General features: G+C 38.5%; 1 protein-coding gene across 1 annotated transcript in view; it reads left to right on the forward strand.

The window, feature by feature from the left end:
• The window catches only part of LOC150077631 (leptin receptor gene-related protein), a 199,008-nt gene extending 188,373 nt beyond the window's left edge, over positions 1 to 10,635 (forward strand). Inside the window, exon 4 of the mRNA XM_090386025.1 lies at positions 9,754 to 10,635. Coding sequence (XP_090242151.1) covers positions 9,754 to 9,867 — 114 coding nt within the window. The 3' untranslated portion in view covers positions 9,868 to 10,635. The remainder of the gene's footprint in view (positions 1 to 9,753) is intronic.
• The last annotated feature ends 9,844 nt before the right edge of the window (positions 10,636 to 20,479 follow it).

Here is a 20,479-nt window from a genome sequence, read left to right on the forward strand (position 1 = left end):
CAGGTAAATGTTGAAAAAAAATGTCGCGAGTTAAGGTTAAATTTGAATATGTGTGCAATTATGCTCAGATGTGATAGGAAGAAGTATATGATGAGAGACTTGTCAATCAATTCAGCCCTGGAGAGATTGTGCAAGGCTTGTGGGGTAGACATTTTCTCAGTGTGGTCTGTGCTCAGGGCCAGATTCAAGTGAAATAGACCCCTGCCAAATTTAAATTTGAAGCCCCTTTAATATATATATATATATGTATATTATGCACATACATATTTATGTGTATATTTATATATTTATATTGTGAATAATAATTCCTTCAAAAAAATGTAACCAAATAGATCAAAAATGTTTTGTTTTTTGACTTGAAAAATAAAGTAATAATAAAATCAATTTTAATAGAAACTTTTAACTTGTTTATTTGGCAATAAAAAAGGTATAAGAATAAAATTTAAACACTTAGCAAGTTAAGTTTAAGAATGCTTCTATATTACACGTTTTCTTTGTTTAATATTATTAGAAATTTTTATTACTACTATAGCAAATATTTACACTGAAAATGAGGGCCCCCCCTTTGTTTGTCCCCGGCCTTAGCGTTAATGCAACCCTGTCTGTGCTTGTTAACAGGAAAGACTGCTTCTACAGGGTTGTGATACACTTAAATAGAAAGGGTGCAAGAATATTTGTTGATACTATTGATGCACTGTTAGGTGGATTGAAAAACTGCTAACTTGAGGGGGGGGGGATTCACAGACTAATTGATTAACTGAAGCTGCAAGCAGAGGTGAAAGTGACTCTTGCACTGCTTCTATTGAAATGAACAGCAGCCTGGAAAGCGAGGTGCTGGGGATTTCATAGACTGGTGGGAATATACACCAATGCTAAGAGTTTAGTAAATAAATGTGATGAATTTCAAGTACTGGTCACTACGTCAAATGTGGATATTGTTGGGATATAAGAGACATGATGTCACACAGATATATGGAATACAATACAAAAGAACAGCTTTGAGGCAGTCTGCATGATGCTGAGGAGTCCCCTTCACCAAATCCAGTGCTGCCTGGTTTACATTCCCCCAGACCATAATGAAGACCCTAGATCTGAGCTGCTCACATGGATGGCAACCAATTTAGTGCCAAAAATTCCAACTGTTGTAGCAAATGATTTAAACTTGCCACTGCCCAGGCATGGGTATGCCCTTGAAGTCACTCTTTGGGCTTTTGAACTTACACGGTTAGTGATGCAACCAACCAGAGTGAGTCAAGCACTGGACTTAATCTTCTATAACTTGCAAAATATCAAACTCTTACCTAGAAACTTCCGATTCCAATATAATCATTTGTCAATTTCATGTCAACTGTCCTTAGAGAGCAATTCCCTTGGGTTCCCTGATGTGTACTCCACTGATTTACCTGGTATGGCCTTCTCTACTAAAATCTGAAGTTGGACGTCAATCTCCAGTGCTTGATTGGGGTTTGATTAGGGATATCTCGATTCTGAGCTGTTGGAGGATGGCATTATGCTCTTATCTGAACAACTGAAGTTAATTGCGCTATGTGATGCAGCTAGAATAGCCAGGATTGGTAACAGGTTGAATCAGTGTTTTTATAAGTAAACTAAGTTGGCATTCGTCAGGAAGCAGAAGGCCTACTGGAAATGGCAGAAAACCCAACTTCCCTCATACCTTTGCTTCTTTAAGAAAGAAAGAGCATGCTTCTTGAAAAAGAAAAGGCAAGTCCTTAACCAAGCTGTTCTGGATAGGTTGAAGAGGGATAGAAGGATCTTTTTGCATCATCATCATCATCTAGCCCAGCATTTCCGAACTGTGTTCTGCAGAACACCAGTGTTCCACGAAAAATTGTAATTAATAATTTAAAAATAAATAAATAAATAAAATTCGCATGTTTGTAGCATACACCACTTTTGTATCATTATAATATTTAACAATTTTTTCAGTTAGTAATATACTGGCATATAATAATAATGAAATAGACTGCAGAACACTTTATTTTGGTGGGCTTTACATAGAGAAGTATGCGTAGAGGTAATGACATCTACGTAAAAGTATCAATGTGGTGATCTAGTATGCCATTCGCGTGTGATTTAGCCTGGAGTACATGGGTTGAAGGAGAAAAGGAAGTGAACCGATATCATAACTAAACTCGCTTCCTCTAATAAATTTTTTTTATCATTATTAGTATTTTGAAATATTATTATTAAAATATGTGACCATGGATTTGTGGTTGAAAAAAGAAACTTTAAAACGAGAAGCAAAGTACTTCTAGTAGTGCAACTGCGGTTGATGAAAATGAACACAATATTGTCACACTTCAAAGTGAGGATGAACAATTGCAGCCTTTTGTTCCACAAAAATCCAAACCGAAAAAACAGGAACCAACTAATAAAAGACCAAAATGAAAGTATAACGAACAGTTATTTGAATTTCGGCTTTACATGTGTTGGAAATAAAGATGCTCTTGTGTTTCATAAGTGTTCCGTAAATATGTTGTGAGATAAAAAGTGTTCTGTGACTAAAAAAGTTTGGGGAATGCTGACCTAGCCATTGACCAAAAGCTTGACCAGGAATGGCCACAGTTCAGCTGCAGGCACATTTTTCTGATCCTGATTCCTCTTTCTCTCTCTCTCTCTCTCTCCCTCCCTCCCTCTCAGGAGGACTGGCTACCTAGGACACAGTTGACCGACATCAAAATATCTAGAGACCCTAATTGTAGTCATTAATGAATGACTACAATTAGGGAAAGCTACTGTGGATTTGGATGGTTACCACAAATTTTGATGGTATCAAAATTAGTAGCACATGTATAGTTGACTTTCTCCTTCACCTTTTCAGACAAATTCTGCAATCTGGAATAGTTCCTTCAATTTGAGAACTTACCATTTGAAGCACATTCCAAAGATCAAGAAACTTAAATCTCCAAAAAAAAACTTGCTACCAATCTCCATCAGATCTTTACTTAAAATTTTTGAAAAAATGATTCAGCCAGCAATTACCCAGCACTGCTTTGGACTCAGGCGCGAGTACCTGCATACCCTTGGTGCATTATGGCCATAGATGCCGATGCGTCAAAAAAATCTCCAGAAAACAAACAAACTTGCATACCATTCTGCACAGGAGAGCAACAACTATCAATCTTGATACCCCTCTTCAGAATTCAATGGACCCTTAACAGCAAATCACAGATTGATATATTCCTGGACATTAAATTGGCATATGAAAGAATACACCTTCCAGCTTTTTTTACTATTCTGAAACACTTTAGTCTGGCAGATACCTTACTTCAAATTTTAAAGTCAAATTTATTTCCTAAACACATGTCTGTGATCCATAATGACTTCCAGGTAACTATTGGCATGACAAGAGGCATCCTGCAAGGGAGCATGCTTTCAGCTATCCTGTTTGCAGCAGTTTTGGAGCCATTCCTAGTTCAGCATCTTAACTTTGTCACTTGCTCCGACGATCTGAAGTTCTACTTGAGCTCTGATCCTCATCAGATTCATGATATCAACCAACAAGCTTCTAGGCAGATATTGAGCTTGGATAATTATCTTGCAGCAATTGGGCTGCATTTGATCCCTTCCGAATCAGCACAACTAGCCATAACCAAAAGGAGAGTTAAAAATAATATCCAAACCTTTGTTAGTGGGGAGCCAGTGCAAAAAGTGACCTCCCATACTAACAAAGTGATGCTGAAAGGTGGGCCGAACAACCCAGGCAAGACCAAAGTCAGTCATTTAGCCCAATCTTTTAGTAACTTTATAATGCAATATTTTAAATTTATTAATATTTTAAATCATTGTAAGAAATATATGCAGAAATACAAACATAATGATATCACACTATAGTCAGTTCCATTTCTATATTTTTGTAATTTAAATAAAACCAAAATTTTCCCAGTTCCTAATGAGTTTAACACTTTGCAAAATAATAATGGCTTCATATTTTTAGATATTGGTTATTTTATATTGCGTAATTACTATTCGATAAATTATTTATAACTATATTTTAATAGAACATTAGAAAACAGGCCTTGGGAATGAGGATGCATATCCCTCGTACTTGTATAATACAATTTTAACTGTTCATCTCTTAAGGACCCCCCCCCCCCCCCGCAGCCTTAAGTAGTCTTTTACAAAAATTGATCAGTTCTGTTGCCGTCTATTAAAGGGTGCAAAAATTCATCCAGTTTTACTTAGGGTTGCCAATTGTTCTGGACACTTCCACCTCCTTCTATAACTTTTTTATATTTTTAAATTAAAACGTAGATCCTCCAAGCCCAAAAAGTTTTGTTAAGGCTTTGTATTCTTCACTTGCGTTTCAAGCCAGGGATGGCGAATTGTTTTCACTCTGCATGCTAAAATTAAACTCAACCTAAATTAACAATTTTCATGTGTCATATAAAAAAACCAACTGATTAAAATTACTAGGTAGTCATTATTTTATAAGGTTAAAATCTTATTTGCTACAAAAGTGCATTCCTGTATCCTACAGCCCATATATGCAGGATGTGGGCTGTAGGACATACGATCAATTTATACCATTTTAAACCATTTGTACGTGAACCATTGTAACCTATTTTTAAAAGACTACATAGTAATTTTAAGAAGTTGGTTTTACAAATAATTTAAAAGTTTTACAGTGGCCGAGTTAATCGGTATCCAACAAGCCCTTATGTGTGGGGTGTAGGATGTACAGTTAAATTTATGTATAAGGCACATTAAACCATTCATCTTGTATATTATACATATATAAGCCATTGTAACCCATTTGTAAAAGACTACTTACTAATTTTAAGTTACTGCATGCAATGGCCTAGTTAATCGGTCTTGAAATTCTTTTTTTATCATCATTATTTTGGAATTTCTTTAGTTTTTGATTGATGCCCAATTGAAAAGTTAGCAAATGTTTTTAGATTATAAAAAGGTTCCAACCCTAGTAGGCCATCATTGGGAAGATAAAGCAAGATGAGGGATTTTACTTTTAACAGACTGGCTTTATGGAAAATGAATTTGTAGTGTGTAGAATGCTGAGCCTGTTGTTAAAGAAATTAATTGTGCAATGAATATTTAGTGGTAATTATCGTGTTCGAATTGAACAAATGACTTGGGCTCACCTTTCAGCCTCACTCTGTCAGGATGAGGCAGGTGTACATCGCTCTTTGGACTATGCACCAGGAGCTCATTGGTGTGAATCATCCAGCATTGCTTGTTCGGCACATCCTGAGGGGTATTACGCCTATCCCGCTCTATGCATCTGAAGTTTGGTCATCTGTCCCTGCCTCATACTGATACAAGTATCTCAGTTTGGAGTACTGGTTGCTTAGGTGAATGAACAGGGTGGTACGCCCCCTCTAACTTTCCCGAGATCGATCCTACAAGCAAATCTGGGCACCACTCCCTAGAGACATCTCATCATGACAAGAAATGTCCTCATGCTTGCATGGCTTATAATGAGGCAAATTGATGCTCCATCAGTATCCACATTAATCTCTGGCCCGAAGAAGGCAAGAGGGGAGCACCCTGACTTGTCTCCCTCTGCATCTTACACTGTTATGCATTGATTCCAGCCAATTGTCTTTAGATCTTCATTAAATTTGGGATACACCCTGATAGGTTCTTTGAAGACAAGATCTACAGGAACAAAATTCTTAAGACAGATAATGAATCTATAATGTTCACTGGCTCCTAGACATGACTAACTGCTTTTTTTTTTTTTTTTTTTACTTGCCTATTTGTGTATGAAAAAAGGCTTTGTTTTTGTCTGCATTCAGTTGTATGTTTAATCGTGTAAATTTCTCAGGTTGAGCACACACATATACTCTTGTATATTGTATATGTGTTCCTCACACCTTAGTTTATAAACATCCTCCCCCTTCTTGTACAATGCTCCCGAGGTGACCCAAGGTTTCTTGTAGTAATAAACTGATTTGAATAATAATAATAATAAAAAATAAGACACCTCTGGTGGATAGAATCTATCAGCTTATATTAAAAGCAAATGGTGTAAGTAAACCCTTAGCTATAATTATGAGAGCATACTTAAATTCAGAAGATGCCCCTACGGACTGGAGATCTGCAAATGTATCTCTAATTCATAAAGGAAGATCAAAAGGCAACATGAGTAATTACAGACCTGTTAGTAACAGATCTGTAATTACTGTTAACTTGACAGATGTTCCAGAGAAAATAATGGAATCACTGGTTAAAGAAGTAATGCATGACCATCTGGACAGGCATGCAATTATACTGCAATCACAGCATGTATTTGTTAAGGGGCAGTCTTATCTAACCAATCTGATGATTACTATAATGCAGGTCGACCGGGCTAGCCGGGTGCGTAAAGTGCCTGCCTGGCAACCCAAAGGTCGCGAGTTGGATTCCCGGCTCGGGCTTGGATCAAAGTACTGAAAAAACCTTGGGAGGTGCATTATGGCCACAGAAGCATATGTGCCAACAACTACCAAAAAAAAAAAAAAAAAAACTGATGCAGTTACAAAGGAATGGGATTCATAAAATAATTTTTCATCATATATGAGGGAGTATCAAAAGGTTCGTACAATTAACTAGAAATAATAGCCCTAGAAATGTGAAACATCACAGGAACTTTAATTCTTTCTGTGTGTACTCTCCATGTATAGTAACATATTTCTCCTATTTATGGATCAGTTGTTTAATGCCTTGACCATAGAGGTCTGCACTTTTCTGCCTGAAACCACGATTCCACTTCATTTATGACTTTCTGAGACAAATTACAGTGGCATCCACCACACTGGTACACCAAACATTCATTGTTTGTCATCTGCCGATCAAAAAAGTTCTCAACATCCGCATTACACAAATCCAACAGTTGGTGAGAACATTGCATTCGACATTGCTTCTGTAGAGGCGTCAGCAATCTTGGAGCCCATTATGCAGAGACCTTAGACATGTGCAGATGGTCATATAAAATGCTGTGGGCAGATCCATAACTAATTCCCGCTGCATTTGCGATTAAATGAATTGTCAGCTGGTTCTGTCACTCAGCACCAGCTGCTCAACCTTTGCAATCGTGTCACTGTCTGTGTACATTCATGACCCTTCTCTTGGCTCGTCAAAGACACTTGTACGACCACACTGGAACTCTCATTTCCCCTTTTTACAGTGTCATAGGATGGACAATTCTGCCCATTCACAGCTTTCATTTCTTCATCAATTTCCTGAGCTTTCTTGCCCTGCAATGCAGGAACTTGATCACTGCTCAATACTCTACTTTGTCAACCATAACGTCCTTCCTCAAATTCCGGGCTCCACCTCTGGTGCATGATCACCTATGGGAATAAAATTTCCAATGTAAGTTATTAATATGTAGACAACTTACATCAAAAATGGCACCTTCCTATTGATGTTTTATCTAGGTCAGCGTACAAACCTTTTGATATCCCCTCATACATAGATTTATTTCAGGAACGCTTTTGATACTGTTGCACATAAAACACTGCTGTAGAAACTGGATCAATTTGGCAATAACAGCAAGTTACTGCTATGGATAAAGGGATGGTTTAGTGGAAGAAGACAGAGAGTGATTATCAATGTGCACTGCTCTTCATGGACTAATGTTAATAGTGAAGTTCCCAGCATTCTATGCTGGCCCATTGTTTTCAATATTTATCAATGATATTGATGAAGGTATATCAGGCTTAATGTCTAAGTTTGCAGATGATACAAAGGTTGGCAGGGTGGTTAATGACAGTCATTGGGATGAGCTACTGCAACAAGATCTAGGAAAATTGTGTTGATGGGCTAAGAAATGGCAACTCAAGTTTAACGTTGACAACTGCAAAGTACTGCATGTGGTTAGCAGTAACCGCAGAGTAACCCTTGAGTGTAGTACCAACTGTGTGGTACTACACTCAGGGTAGTGGAGAATGATAAAGACCTAGGGGTAATTGTGCAGTCAGACATAAAATTCTCTGAGACAGTTCATGTAATTTTGTTAATGATATACATAAAATTTACCTAGCAGGGAAGAGGTGATTATCCCTTGGTATAAGGCCATGGTTAGGCCACATCTTCAGTACTGTATACAAATTTGGAGGCCTCACTTTAGGAAGGATGTAGAACTGCTGGAACGTGTGCAGAGAAGGACAACCAGACTGGTGAAGGGAACAGGAGGGTGCTATTACCTAGGAAGGCTTCACTTCTGCAAATTGCGGTGTCTCTAGATGAGGCATCTGCGGAGAGAACTGATTGAGGTGTTTAAGACTTTGAATGGATTGAGAACACTGAATGTTAATGGCATTCTTCAACCTGCTAAGACTACACATGACAGCATGAATACAAGTTGAAGATGGATGGTTTGAGGAAAGATGTGTAGAATTTTGCCTCATCAAACCAGCTGCTGGTGGATTGAAACTGGGTTCCACTGTTGTTGTGGAAGTGGATGGATTGAATAAATAATTCAAGGAAGAACTAGACAAATGTTTGGGGGGTATGAATGGTTGAACTATGTTTTTTTGGCTGGTGCTATATAAACTTGCTTTCTTGCATCATTTGCCATTAATGCCACCACCACCACGAAATGGGAAGGTATTTTATTTTGCTAAATTCTGGAAAATATTTCATTTAACCCCAGGGGCTCACATCTGGTGAGTTATGGCCTTGGTGCACCCAGGGTCCTGAGCTGGATATCATCATTCTTCTCTTTCTTGGTGATTCCCTTCTACTTTCCTTTCTACACTCTCTCTCTCTCTTTTTTTTCAGCGTAACTCGGGAATTTTTGTTTTTGCTGGTGCAGCATAAGCCTCAGGCTTCCTTGCACTATGTAGCTAATAATAATAATAATAATAATTTTATATTTTTGTTTTATGTTATGTTCATGTTAATCTTTAAAATAGTATTTTATGGCGGCAGAAACTAAAGTATATACTGTACACATTATCGGGAAATAAGGAAAAGCAGGCAGGCACTGCCTGTATTTTATTTTCGGACATTGTTATATGAGGGGGGGTTGAAAAGTTTCTAGCCTCTTATAGAAAGAATGCTGGAAAGTTGTGAAAATCCATTTATATTTCAACATATTCCCCACTTAAGTTAAAACACTTTCCTGGCACAATCCCTCTAGCTTTCATAAGCTGCGCTAATAAAATTCAGAAAATTTTGACAAACGTGATGTTGCTTTCATCTGTCACAGCATTGTCAGTGTTGAATTTCTGTCCTTGGAAGTCCGTTTTAAGATTTGGAAATTGAAAGTAGCAGTGGAGCCAAATGCAGTGAGCAGAGCGGATGTTGTATGAGTTTGAACTGTCACAACATTGCCTGAGTCACAAATGCTGCGTGCACGTCTGTGAATTCTCTCATTTCAAGATGGCTCCGTTCGCCAAGTTCCTTTGCCTATTAAGCTTTATATCCTTGCAAAAGCATCTCATTAGATTAGAATAATACTTTGCATTGGTAGTGGCACTTAATTCCAGGAAATCATCCATGATCACTCCTTTTGCATCTCAGATGATAGATGCCATGACTTTCCCAGCTGACTTCTGCACTCAAAACATTTTAGGAGGGGGAGAACATGCAAATGATTCTGGGTTTTTAACTCTAATAACACAGGAAGTGTCACAGATTGGCAATATTATATTTCATGAAAACCTTTGCAATCTATATCGGGCTAAAAAATTTTCAACCCGGCTCCTATTTGTTATTTAGTAAAACACTATTTTTGGCATTCTGATGTTTATTGATATTATATATTTTTTATCTTTCTTTCAGATTCACTGGGGAGCCTGTGGTTTAGTTCTTTCTGGAAACGTTGTTGTTTTCTTGACTATTCTTGGTTTCTTCATTGCTTTTGATAATGATGATGTTGATTATAGCATGTGGTAACTTGAGCTAGTTTTCACATCATTTTCCTAACATGTGCAGTGACTTTTTGTATCGTGAACATCCAGCATAACGTTATTTATGATTTATATTAATATTTAAAAAGGTGTGTTATAATCATTACTAAACTTGAATGTAATACAGGTTCTTATTGATAGTGAATAAGTCTGTGCTTGTTGACTTATGGACACCATTCATCACCTGTTTTATCTCTGTTACTAATAAAAAGAAATATTGAGAAATTATCAAATAAGATCATGTTTAGAAGGAAAATAATATTGTAATTTTGAAATAAGAAAAATGATAATGGTATTCTTGATTAAACGTGAACACCCTTGTGTAAACTCGTTCACTACAGATTCATTTTGCCAAATAGTTTATTTTACTGTGTTTTTGTTGTCCTTGAAAATTAATTTACTGGTGCACAACTTAATCTTTTAAATGGTATTTTATTTGTTTATGAAGAACTATCACAGTGTGTATTTTCTTGCTTTCTTTCATCTAAATAGAAAATAGATATTTTTCAGATGATCTAAAATATAAATATTTATTAAAAATTCTCATGTCTTGTGAATTGCATATACACATTGTTATTCTATATCTTTACTAACAACTGTGGTGGTTGTGGGAAGAGGGGCTGCTGATCCATATTCACCATACTCAAGAGGACCCAATCATTTGCATGTTCTGGACCACTGCCACCTCTAAAATTTTGCTTACAAGTTATTCATTGGACCTGAAAAGTGTTCTGTGGTAATTTAATTTTTAAAAACATTGGTAATATAGTTTTGTTTTTATAGTTATTTATAATTAAACTACTGCAAATACTTCAACTTCATTAAAATGTATCTGTGCTGACTTTTTGCTTCATCTGTTTAATTGCTCACTTCCCAAACAGGAACTGTACCCATGGGTACAGTTCCTGTTTACATATTCACACCTCCCCCCTCCCGTGGGGCTACTTCAAATGCCATATATACACTGCATATGAATATTCAGCTCTCTCCTTCGGTCACCATTGACTTTCAACATCTTCCGGTCCATACACAGAGTAAGTTTTCTTGTTTTGCCCCATCACTTAGATTTCTTTGATTTTATATTTCATTTCAGGATTCAATTGGGATGAACTTATTTATTCCCTCTGGTCTCTGTTGGGTCAGCTATGATGAATATGTGTACCTTTTACGTGTATATCAAAACAGAAACAGAGATCTGGCTTATTGCAGTGGCTCCTATGATTTTTGCTGCCAACCCAGAGATGTAGTTGAAGTCCTAGGAACCACAGCTTTGGGTACTTACAATAATTATGTTTATATTACCTGCATTTTATTTCAGGTAATTTGTTTTTTCATACAGGTTCTCTCAATTCTTCCATGGTTATTACCTCTGATAGCTCAACTCCCCTGACAAATACACTGATAATTACCTTTTTGCCTATATAGATAGATATTTTTTTATTATTTAAAACGTGAACAGTAGCTACATTTTCAACAACTATTTACATTCTATGTACCAAAGCAAAAAAGAAAGAAACTTTTTAGAATGAAATACAAACGTTTCAACATTTCAATTTCAGGAATTAAGAAAACAGTTTCTTGACATTGGATCATTATCATATTAGTATTAGTATTAGTAACGGCCACATGGTGCAAGAAAGATTATGGCTTATGATGCACCAGCCAAAAAAAAAAAAAAAATCCGAACAAAACAATGATAAAAACAAAAAATAAATAAATAAATAAATAAAATAAATAACTAAATAATAATAATTAATAAATAAAAAATAAAAAGGAAATTAAACCTATCATCCTATGCGCTTCCCTTACCCGAAAGTACTATCCAGATGACCTTTGAATTTCCCCAAACTGTCGGCCTCTACCACCCATGAAGGCAACTTATTCCAGTAATTTATAATTCGCTGGCTAAAATAAAACATCCTGCAGTCCAATCTAAACAATTCCCCCCGTAACTTGAATTTATGTCCCCTAGTTCTAGCATTTATAATCTTGAAAATTTCATTTCCAAGTAAAATGTCCTCATTCATTTTACTGATGCCTCTCAGAGCCTTAAACACCTCAATCAAATCTCCTCTAAGGTGTCTAGTTTCCAAACTCTGCAACCCACATATTCTAAGTCTTTCCTCATAAGGACGCCCTTTTGCCGATCTCACCAGGCGAGTTACCCTTCTTTGCACCCTTTCAAGAAGCTCTATGTCTTTCTTTAGGTGCGGTCTCCATACCTGATCACAGTATTCCAAGTGTGGTCTAACATAAGCCTTATATAATGGGATTATCACATCCCTATCTCTACTTGCAAAAGTTCGATAGATCATCGATAGGACACCATGGGCCTTCCTTGCAACCTGTTTACAATGCTCAGAAAATTTCATGTCTGACCGTATCGTAACACCCAAGTTCCTTTCCTCCAGTACTGGGTTTAGTTGAACTCCACTAAGTGAATAAGTTTTTTGGGATTACTGTTTCCCAGGTGTAATACCTTACACTTTGTTGGATTAAAGCACAGCTGCGATTTTTCTGACCATTCCTGAAATCTATCTAGGTCTCTCTGAAGAAGCTCAGCTTGACAGTGATCATTAACTCCTCTACCAATTTTAACATCTGCAAATTTAGACATCACGCCCTCTATCCCTTCATCAATGCCGTTTATGAAAATTAAAAACAACAGTGGTCCTAATACTGATCCTTGGGGACCCCCACTTCTTACATCAACCCAATCTGAGGAAAAGCCATTTATCACAACCCTCTGCTTCCTGCCCTGAAGCCATCCTTCTATCCATCTAAGGATTTTCCCAGTGATTCCAACCTGTTCCAGCTTATAAAGCAACCGCTCATGTGGGACTGAGTCAAAAGCTTTGCTGAAACGGTGTCGAAATTATTCCCTAAATCCAGCTCGTGAGTGACCCTTTAGAAATGATGAACCAGATTAGTTAAACATGATTTTCCCTTTACAAAACCATGCTGAGTATCCTTGAGAATTTCAATTTGATCCAAATGATACTGAATTCCACCCTTGATCATTGCCACCATGATTTTCCCTACTACTGAAGTCAGACTGACAGGTCGATAATTTCCAACTTCACTTTTAGAGCCACCCTTATGTATGGGAGATACATTTGCACTTTTCCAATCCAAGGGAATCTCCCCAGAGTCTAGTGATGCTCGCATAATTAGCCTCAATGGTTCAATGCACTCGCCGCCTCTCTTAAGATTATAGGGTATATTCCAGCAACTCCAGGAGCCTTACTGGTCTGTAGGCTCGAAAGTTTTTTTATTAAATAATCTTGCGAAATTTCAATATCATTAATTACATATTTTTTAACTTCACTCCCACAATTCCCCATTGCCACAAAAGGCTTTTCATTTGTAAATATCGATGCAAAATAACTGTTGAGTTCATCTGCAATGGCAGCTGGTGTATTTATTACTATCCCCTTTCCCTTACGTAAAGGTCCGATCTGGTTTGTCCTGCTCTTCTTGGCATTTATATATGTGAAGAATTCTTTATCCCCCCTCTTTGCTCTGTTTGCTAGTGATTTCTCACAAACTGCCTTTGCCTGTCGAACCTTTTCTGTGGCTGTATTACACATCACCTTGTAGCTGTTATAGGCTTCAGTACTTTTTATTGCTCTGTAACCTTTCCATGCCACCTTTTTCTGCTCAAGTAATGCGGCAACTTCACTATTCATCCAATTTGGAAACCTTCTCGTGGAGTATTTTTTAATGGTATATACGCATTCAAGGCATCTGTGATTAATGTTTTAAAAACGTACCACAGTTCAATTGTATTCTCTGCGCGATATCTACCCAGTTAATAGAGGCCATGTAGTACCTTAAGGCATCGTAATTTCCTTTTCTGAAATTAAAACCCATGCCTGTCGAACCTTTTCTGTGGCTGTATTACACATCACCTTGTAGCTGTTATAGGCTTCAGTACTTTTTATTGCTCTGTAACCTTTCCATGCCACCTTTTTCTGCTCAAGTAATGCGGCAACTTCACTATTCATCCAATTTGGAAACCTTCTCGTGGAGTATTTTTTAATGGTATATACGCATTCAAGGCATCTGTGATTAATGTTTTAAAAACGTACCACAGTTCAATTGTATTCTCTGCGCGATATCTACCCAGTTAATAGAGGCCATGTAGTACCTTAAGGCATCGTAATTTCCTTTTCTGAAATTAAAACCCATGCCTGTCGAACCTTTTCTGTGGCTGTATTACACATCACCTTGTAGCTGTTATAGGCTTCAGTACTTTTTATTGCTCTGTAACCTTTCCATGCCACCTTTTTCTGCTCAAGTAATGCGGCAACTTCACTATTCATCCAATTTGGAAACCTTCTCGTGGAGTATTTTTTAATGGTATATACGCATTCAAGGCATCTGTGATTAATGTTTTAAAAACGTACCACAGTTCAATTGTATTCTCTGCGCGATATCTACCCAGTTAATAGAGGCCATGTAGTACCTTAAGGCATCGTAATTTCCTTTTCTGAAATTAAAACCCATTCCTTTGCCTTTTACTTCTGCTACCTCTCTCGTCATCATCCACCGTAGAACTCAGTGATCACTTCCTGCTACTGGTTCCTCTACTGTCAGCCCTGTTATGTCATCTGATTCATGTGTGATGAGGTCTAGGATATTCTTTTCTCTAGTACTTTCCCTGACATGTTGATACAAATAACAGTCATCTAGTTGATTTAAAAATTTTGTTCCCCATGTCGAGTTTCCTTCCCATTTACTCCAATCAATTAGAGGCAAATTGAAATCACCCATAATAAGGCATTGACGCTTACTTGCCCATTCCATTTGCTTGTAGAGGCTTTTGTCATAATCTTCACAATCACCTGGTCTGTAGATTACTCCTACTCGCATTATACCTTTGTTTCCAACTATCACACACCATACAGACTCTATACTAGTATGTGAAATGTATGAATCTGGGAAAGCTATCGTCGCACTCAGGCTGCTACTGATAAGAAGCATTACCCCACCACCCCTTCTATCTAACTTATCCTTCCTAAACACATTATACAAGCCGTACTGAAACTCATCATCCCCAATTTCCGGATGCAACCACGTCTCTCTAAGCCCTATTATGTCCGCGTTACTTGTTTTAACCAGCAGTTCGAATTCGCTCATTTTATTGACGATACGTTACTGTAACTTTAAAAGTAACAGTAATGTTACTTCTAACGTTACTGTATAAACAATTAAGATTTACTGTTCTTGTATATTTAACAACCCTAACACAACCCTTTAAGTTTTTTAGGCCCTCTTCCCTGATATTAGCTACCCGCTCACGTGAAACGTCTTTGCCCCCAGAACATCTAGATGATACGTCCAGTTGGGGTAACAGATAAGAACTCTTAAAGTATGTGCAAGAGCTACATTGACCAATATTATCAGATAAACGCGTGTCAGTATTACCCACATCCCCCCTAACTAGCAGTTTCCCTGAACCTTTAAGGTATCCTCAATAATACTGGCAAAAACGTTTGCACCACCTTTGTTTAAGTGTATCCCGTCTACAAAACAAATTCCTTCTACCTACAAATGTGGGCCATGCTGATAGAAATTTACCCCCTAAAGCCTTGCAGATTCCTTCAAGTCGAGTTAATCCAGAAGGCTCTTAACATATAATCCCTCCTATCGTGTCTGGGCAGAATTGCAGACATATAGACATTATGGCCTAGCTCGCGACACGTTGAAGGTGATGGACTGTTCAGTGTGGGTTCACAGATGACCGCCACTGTTCCATTCGCTGTTAAGATGGTCCACAGTTTCTGGTGTTTGCAGTGAAATTTGAGTAGAAGTCTGCTCTGCAACTTCCTCCATAGGCTCCACTTCAGATGTATCGACAGGAGCCATGTCGTCACTTCTTTTTATGTGCTTCAAGTAGAAGTTGTAAATGATGGCCTTGGCCACAATGAATAGGAAGTTGCAGGTGTTGTGTGCTGTCTGCTCAGAGTGAAGCAGGTACCAGTAGTCCTCCTGAGTGTGGGCGTGGTTGCAGGCAAGCTTTGCTGCATCCAAAGCGTATTTGATGAGTTCCTTGTTCACAGTGCTTGCCAGGTATGTGTTCCAGGGTACCTGGAGTGGCACAGAAGAGGCTCATAGTTTGAGGTGCATAACCCAAAGATTTGTAGCTTGACGAGTGGGAAGGATGTTGTGCCACAGTCTCCACTGGATGTCTGTGTCTGATTTGGAACATTTAGTCCTGTACGGAAGGTTCCACTGAAAGTTAGATGGTGGCTTGTTGAGAGGGGTGCAGGGACAGCTTGGCAGGTGGATGATGGGAAAATCGTGGTTGTATGGCAAGACATGATTATCTGATAGACTTTTTCGGTGGGTGCAGGAGACAAAGGTGCCGTGTCTTCTTGTGATGTGATGGCGAAGGTTGGTGTAGGCGAGGATTCAGTGACATTTCCAATCGCTTTAGTTATAGTGATGTCTGGAAGAGCTTGTGTGATCGTTGATTTTATATGTCTTGCTGCTTTGCATTTATGATTTTAATTGGCAAATCTGATCCTTTCCATTCAAGGCTTGGTGTCAGGAGGTCGTCTATGGCTCTTATTCCTGTCCAGTTCCACGTAGGGAAGAAGAGAATATCATCATTTGCAGGGTCTATTATTCTTTTATTGCAGAAGACTGGTTCTGAAAGTATTCCAGGAAGGGGTGTGCTCTCAAGATTATGGTGAAGGTTTAGCTTTTTTCCAGTAGTACAGTGCGTCTTTATAAAACTGCAGTAGTTTGAGTGGTGCTGGTGCCATAGCCATTCTCAATATTGTTGAAAGAGATAGTCCTCTAGTGGCTGTTGCTAGTAGTTTATCCGTAGTGTCGGAATGTGGGTATTTTGTTTGCAGCATCTTAAGAAGAAAGGTGATCTGGAATGCTGTGATATTTTGTCGTCAAGAGAGACCAACCCTTGACCCCCATCAGTAAATGCCTGGCTAAGTTTACAGCAGGACATCCAGTTGGTTTCTTTCCAATGGCACCTTTGAGCATATGCCTGGATTTGGTGGAGGAAGTCAACAGGTGGGGTGAGAATTTTGAAGGTGTGCCAGAGAACGCTTCATGCCATATGAGTGACCACAAGCACTCTCCCTCTCAGCGAATATGTGGCGCACACGCTTCTCTATTTGCTGAGTACTTTGTTTAAATGACAGCAATTTCGGGCCAGTTCTGGGAGAAGAGGGTATTGCCGAGGTACACACCTAGGTATTTCTATCCTTCGCTGGACCATGTGCATTGGATGGGGGAGTTGGTTCTAGTTTTCCAGTTGCCAACCCACAAGCCGCCGGTCTTACAGTGGTTGAGTTTTGCACTTGATTCTTGAACATAGAGATCAGGAGCCTTTTGAATGACTTCAAATTTGCTCTCACGACGTATTGTAATTGTGACGTCATCTGCATTTGCTGAGTAGGTTATATTTAGATGGGGTTCTGGTAGCAGTGATCGTCGGGATTGTATACTGGTGGCAAATTTATTAAGGAATGGTTCTATGGCAATTACGTAGAGTTGTTCAGAGAGTAGTAGTAGTAGTAGTGGCATGTGATGCAAGAAAGCAAATGTATGAGCTTATGCTGCATCAGCCAAAAAAAAAAAAAAAAAAAAAATCACACCATTCCCTCCAAATGCCTGTCCAGTTCCTCCTTAAATTTATTCAAGCTATCAACTTCCAGAACGACAGATGGAAGTTTGTTCCAGCAATTAACCACCCGCTGGCTAAAGGAAAATTTCCGCACATCTATTCTACATCTGTCTTTTCTTAATTTGAATTTATGCCCCCTTAGGTTCGTAATCTGAAGAAGTGGAAGGATCCCATCAGAATTCAGCGTCCTCAATCCATTCAAGGCCTTATATACCTCAATCAGATCACCACGCAGGTGCCTAGTCTCCAGCCACTGCAATTTGCAAAACTTAAGCCTCTCTTGGTAAGAGGATCCCTTCATTCCCCTCACCAATTTTGTTGCCCTTCTCTGTACCCGCTCAAGTAAATCTACATCCTTCCTAAAATGAGGTCTCCAGACCTGTACGCAGTACTCAAGGCGTGGTCTGACCATTGTCTTATACAGAGAGATAATCACCTCCTTTTCCCTGCTAGCAAAATTCCTATATATCATTGGCAAAACCCCATGACCTGCCCTGGCAGCCTCTCTGCATTGCTCAGAGAACTTCATATCTCACTGCACAATTACTCCCAGGTCTTTTCATTTTCTACCACCTTAAGTGTAGTACCACACAGTTGGTACGTTTCTCTGGGGTTATTTCTACCCATATGCAGTACTTTGCATTTGTCAAGGTTAAACTTCAGTTGCCGCTTCTTAGCCCATCTGCCCAAATTATCTAGATCCTGTTGCAGTAGCAGACTGCCATTACTGTCATTAACAACCCTGCCAACCTTTGTATCATCTGCAAACTTCGACATTAAGCCTGATATACCTTCATCAATATCATTGATAAATATACAAAACAACAATGGACCTAACACCGAACCCTGTGGGACTCCACTGATAACATTAGTCCAAGAAGAGCAGCACCCATTGATTACCAACCTCTGTCTTCTCGCACTTAACCATACTTTTATGTATTGTAGCAACTTACCCTTAATACCATTCTGCTCCAATTTGTACAATAGTCTTCCATGCGCAACAGTGTCAAAAGCTTTCCTGAAATCCAAATATATGATATCAAAATTATTTTTTGCATCCAGTTCCTTTGTAACCACATCATAATATCCTATCAAATTTGTCAGACAAGACTTTCCCTTAACAAACCCATGCTGTGTCTGAATTATTGGTGCAGTCTTGTCTAGATGATCCTGCAATGCATCTTTAACCAGCGACTCCATTATTTTACCCGGAACAGAAGTTAAACTAACTGGTCTGTAATTACTCGTGTCACCCTTCGATCCCCCTTTGTGAATTGGGGATACATTTGCACTTCTCCAGTCCGTGGGAACCTCCCCTGAGTCCAAGGATGCTCTCATAATTATGGCTAAGGGTTTGCTTAGTTGCCTTGCCGCCTCCTTTAATATAACTGGATAGATCCCATCCACCCCAGGTGCTTTTCTTACGTTTAACTTCAACAATTTCTCTTCCACTTTGCTCTCAGTTATTACAAGATCATTAAGCACCCTGCTACAATTTGATAACCTTCTGCCATTTTGAAACCTTAATAATTCCTCACGTGTGAATGTAGATGCAAAATACTCATTCAGTTTGTTTGCTATCTGAGCAAGATCATCAACAGTCGAACCATCGATGTCAAGTGGACCAATCAGATTCATCCCCTTCCTTTTAGAGTTTATATAAGTAAAGAAATCCTTGCTGTTTTTCATAGCATCTTTTGCCAAGGATTTCTTGTAATCTGCCTTCGCCTGCCGAACCTCCGTTGTGACCTGATTACAGATTAACTTATATCTGCCATAGGCTTCTGAGTCTCTTGATAATTTATATGCATCCCATGCATTTTTCTTCTCTGTTACGAGTCTCATTAGTTCATTTGACAACCATTTAGGCCTAAACCTTGAACAATATTTCTTAATAGGTATGAAACTTATAGTAGCTTCCCCGATTAATTCCTTGAATGCTTCCCACTTAGAATTTACTGTTGGTAACATCGTTGATCCCACTGTACAGAATTTAAAAACTGTTGGAGAGCACTGTACTCGCCTTTACGGAAGCAAAAACCCTTTTCTTTACCCCTGATGGTAATTAAATCTTTTAAGTAAATCCCACGTCAGTACACTGTGATCACTGCCACCGAGTGGTTCTTTTATCTGCAAATTCCTAATACATGAATGATCACTGCTGATAACCAGATCAAGAGTATTACTTTCTCTGGTTGCCTCTCGAACATGCTGCTGCAGAAAACAATCATCCAATAAATCCACAAAAGTCTGACTAGTGTGTGAGTGCCCAATCCACAAGTTCCAGTCAATATCTGGGAAGTTAAAATCCCCCATTATAAGACATTCCGATTTACTAGCCCACTCTATTTCTCTGTACAATTGTTCATTGTACTCATTCGAGTCATTAGGCCTATAACACTCCTACTCTAATTTTTGCTTTCACAGTGCTTATGTCACACCAAACTGACTCAACAGTGCACTGTTAATCTATATCAATTGGATGCACTTCTTTTGATTTTATATTTTTCTTTATTAACAGCATAACACCTCCTCCCTTCCTATCCTGTCTATCCTTTCTGTACACATTATACTCCCCAAATTCCAGTTCGGCATTCCTTATGTCTGGGTGACACCACGTCTCTGATATCCCAACAATATCCGCCTTTAATGTCTTGACCAACACTTCAAATTCATCAAATTTATTTACTATACTTCTAGCATTGGTATATATGCAAGTATACATGCACCTATTCCTATTCCCAGCCACTCTAACACATCCCATATACCCACCTGTTTCACGATGACTGACATCCGTCCCTGAAACCCCCAACACCCCTCGCTCCAGGTCGCTACTTATTCTAATAGAAGTTGTGGAAGAATCACCTTCACCTCTGCCTACGGCTACTGTTAAACTATTAGTCCTTGTGTCCCCCCAAGCTATGTTTTCCGACCCACCTAACAC

This window comes from Mastigoproctus giganteus, chromosome 12 (assembly GCF_048544385.1).
Source record: "Mastigoproctus giganteus isolate SK-2022 chromosome 12, ASM4854438v1, whole genome shotgun sequence".
NCBI classification, from domain to species: Eukaryota; Metazoa; Arthropoda; class Arachnida; order Uropygi; family Thelyphonidae; genus Mastigoproctus; species Mastigoproctus giganteus.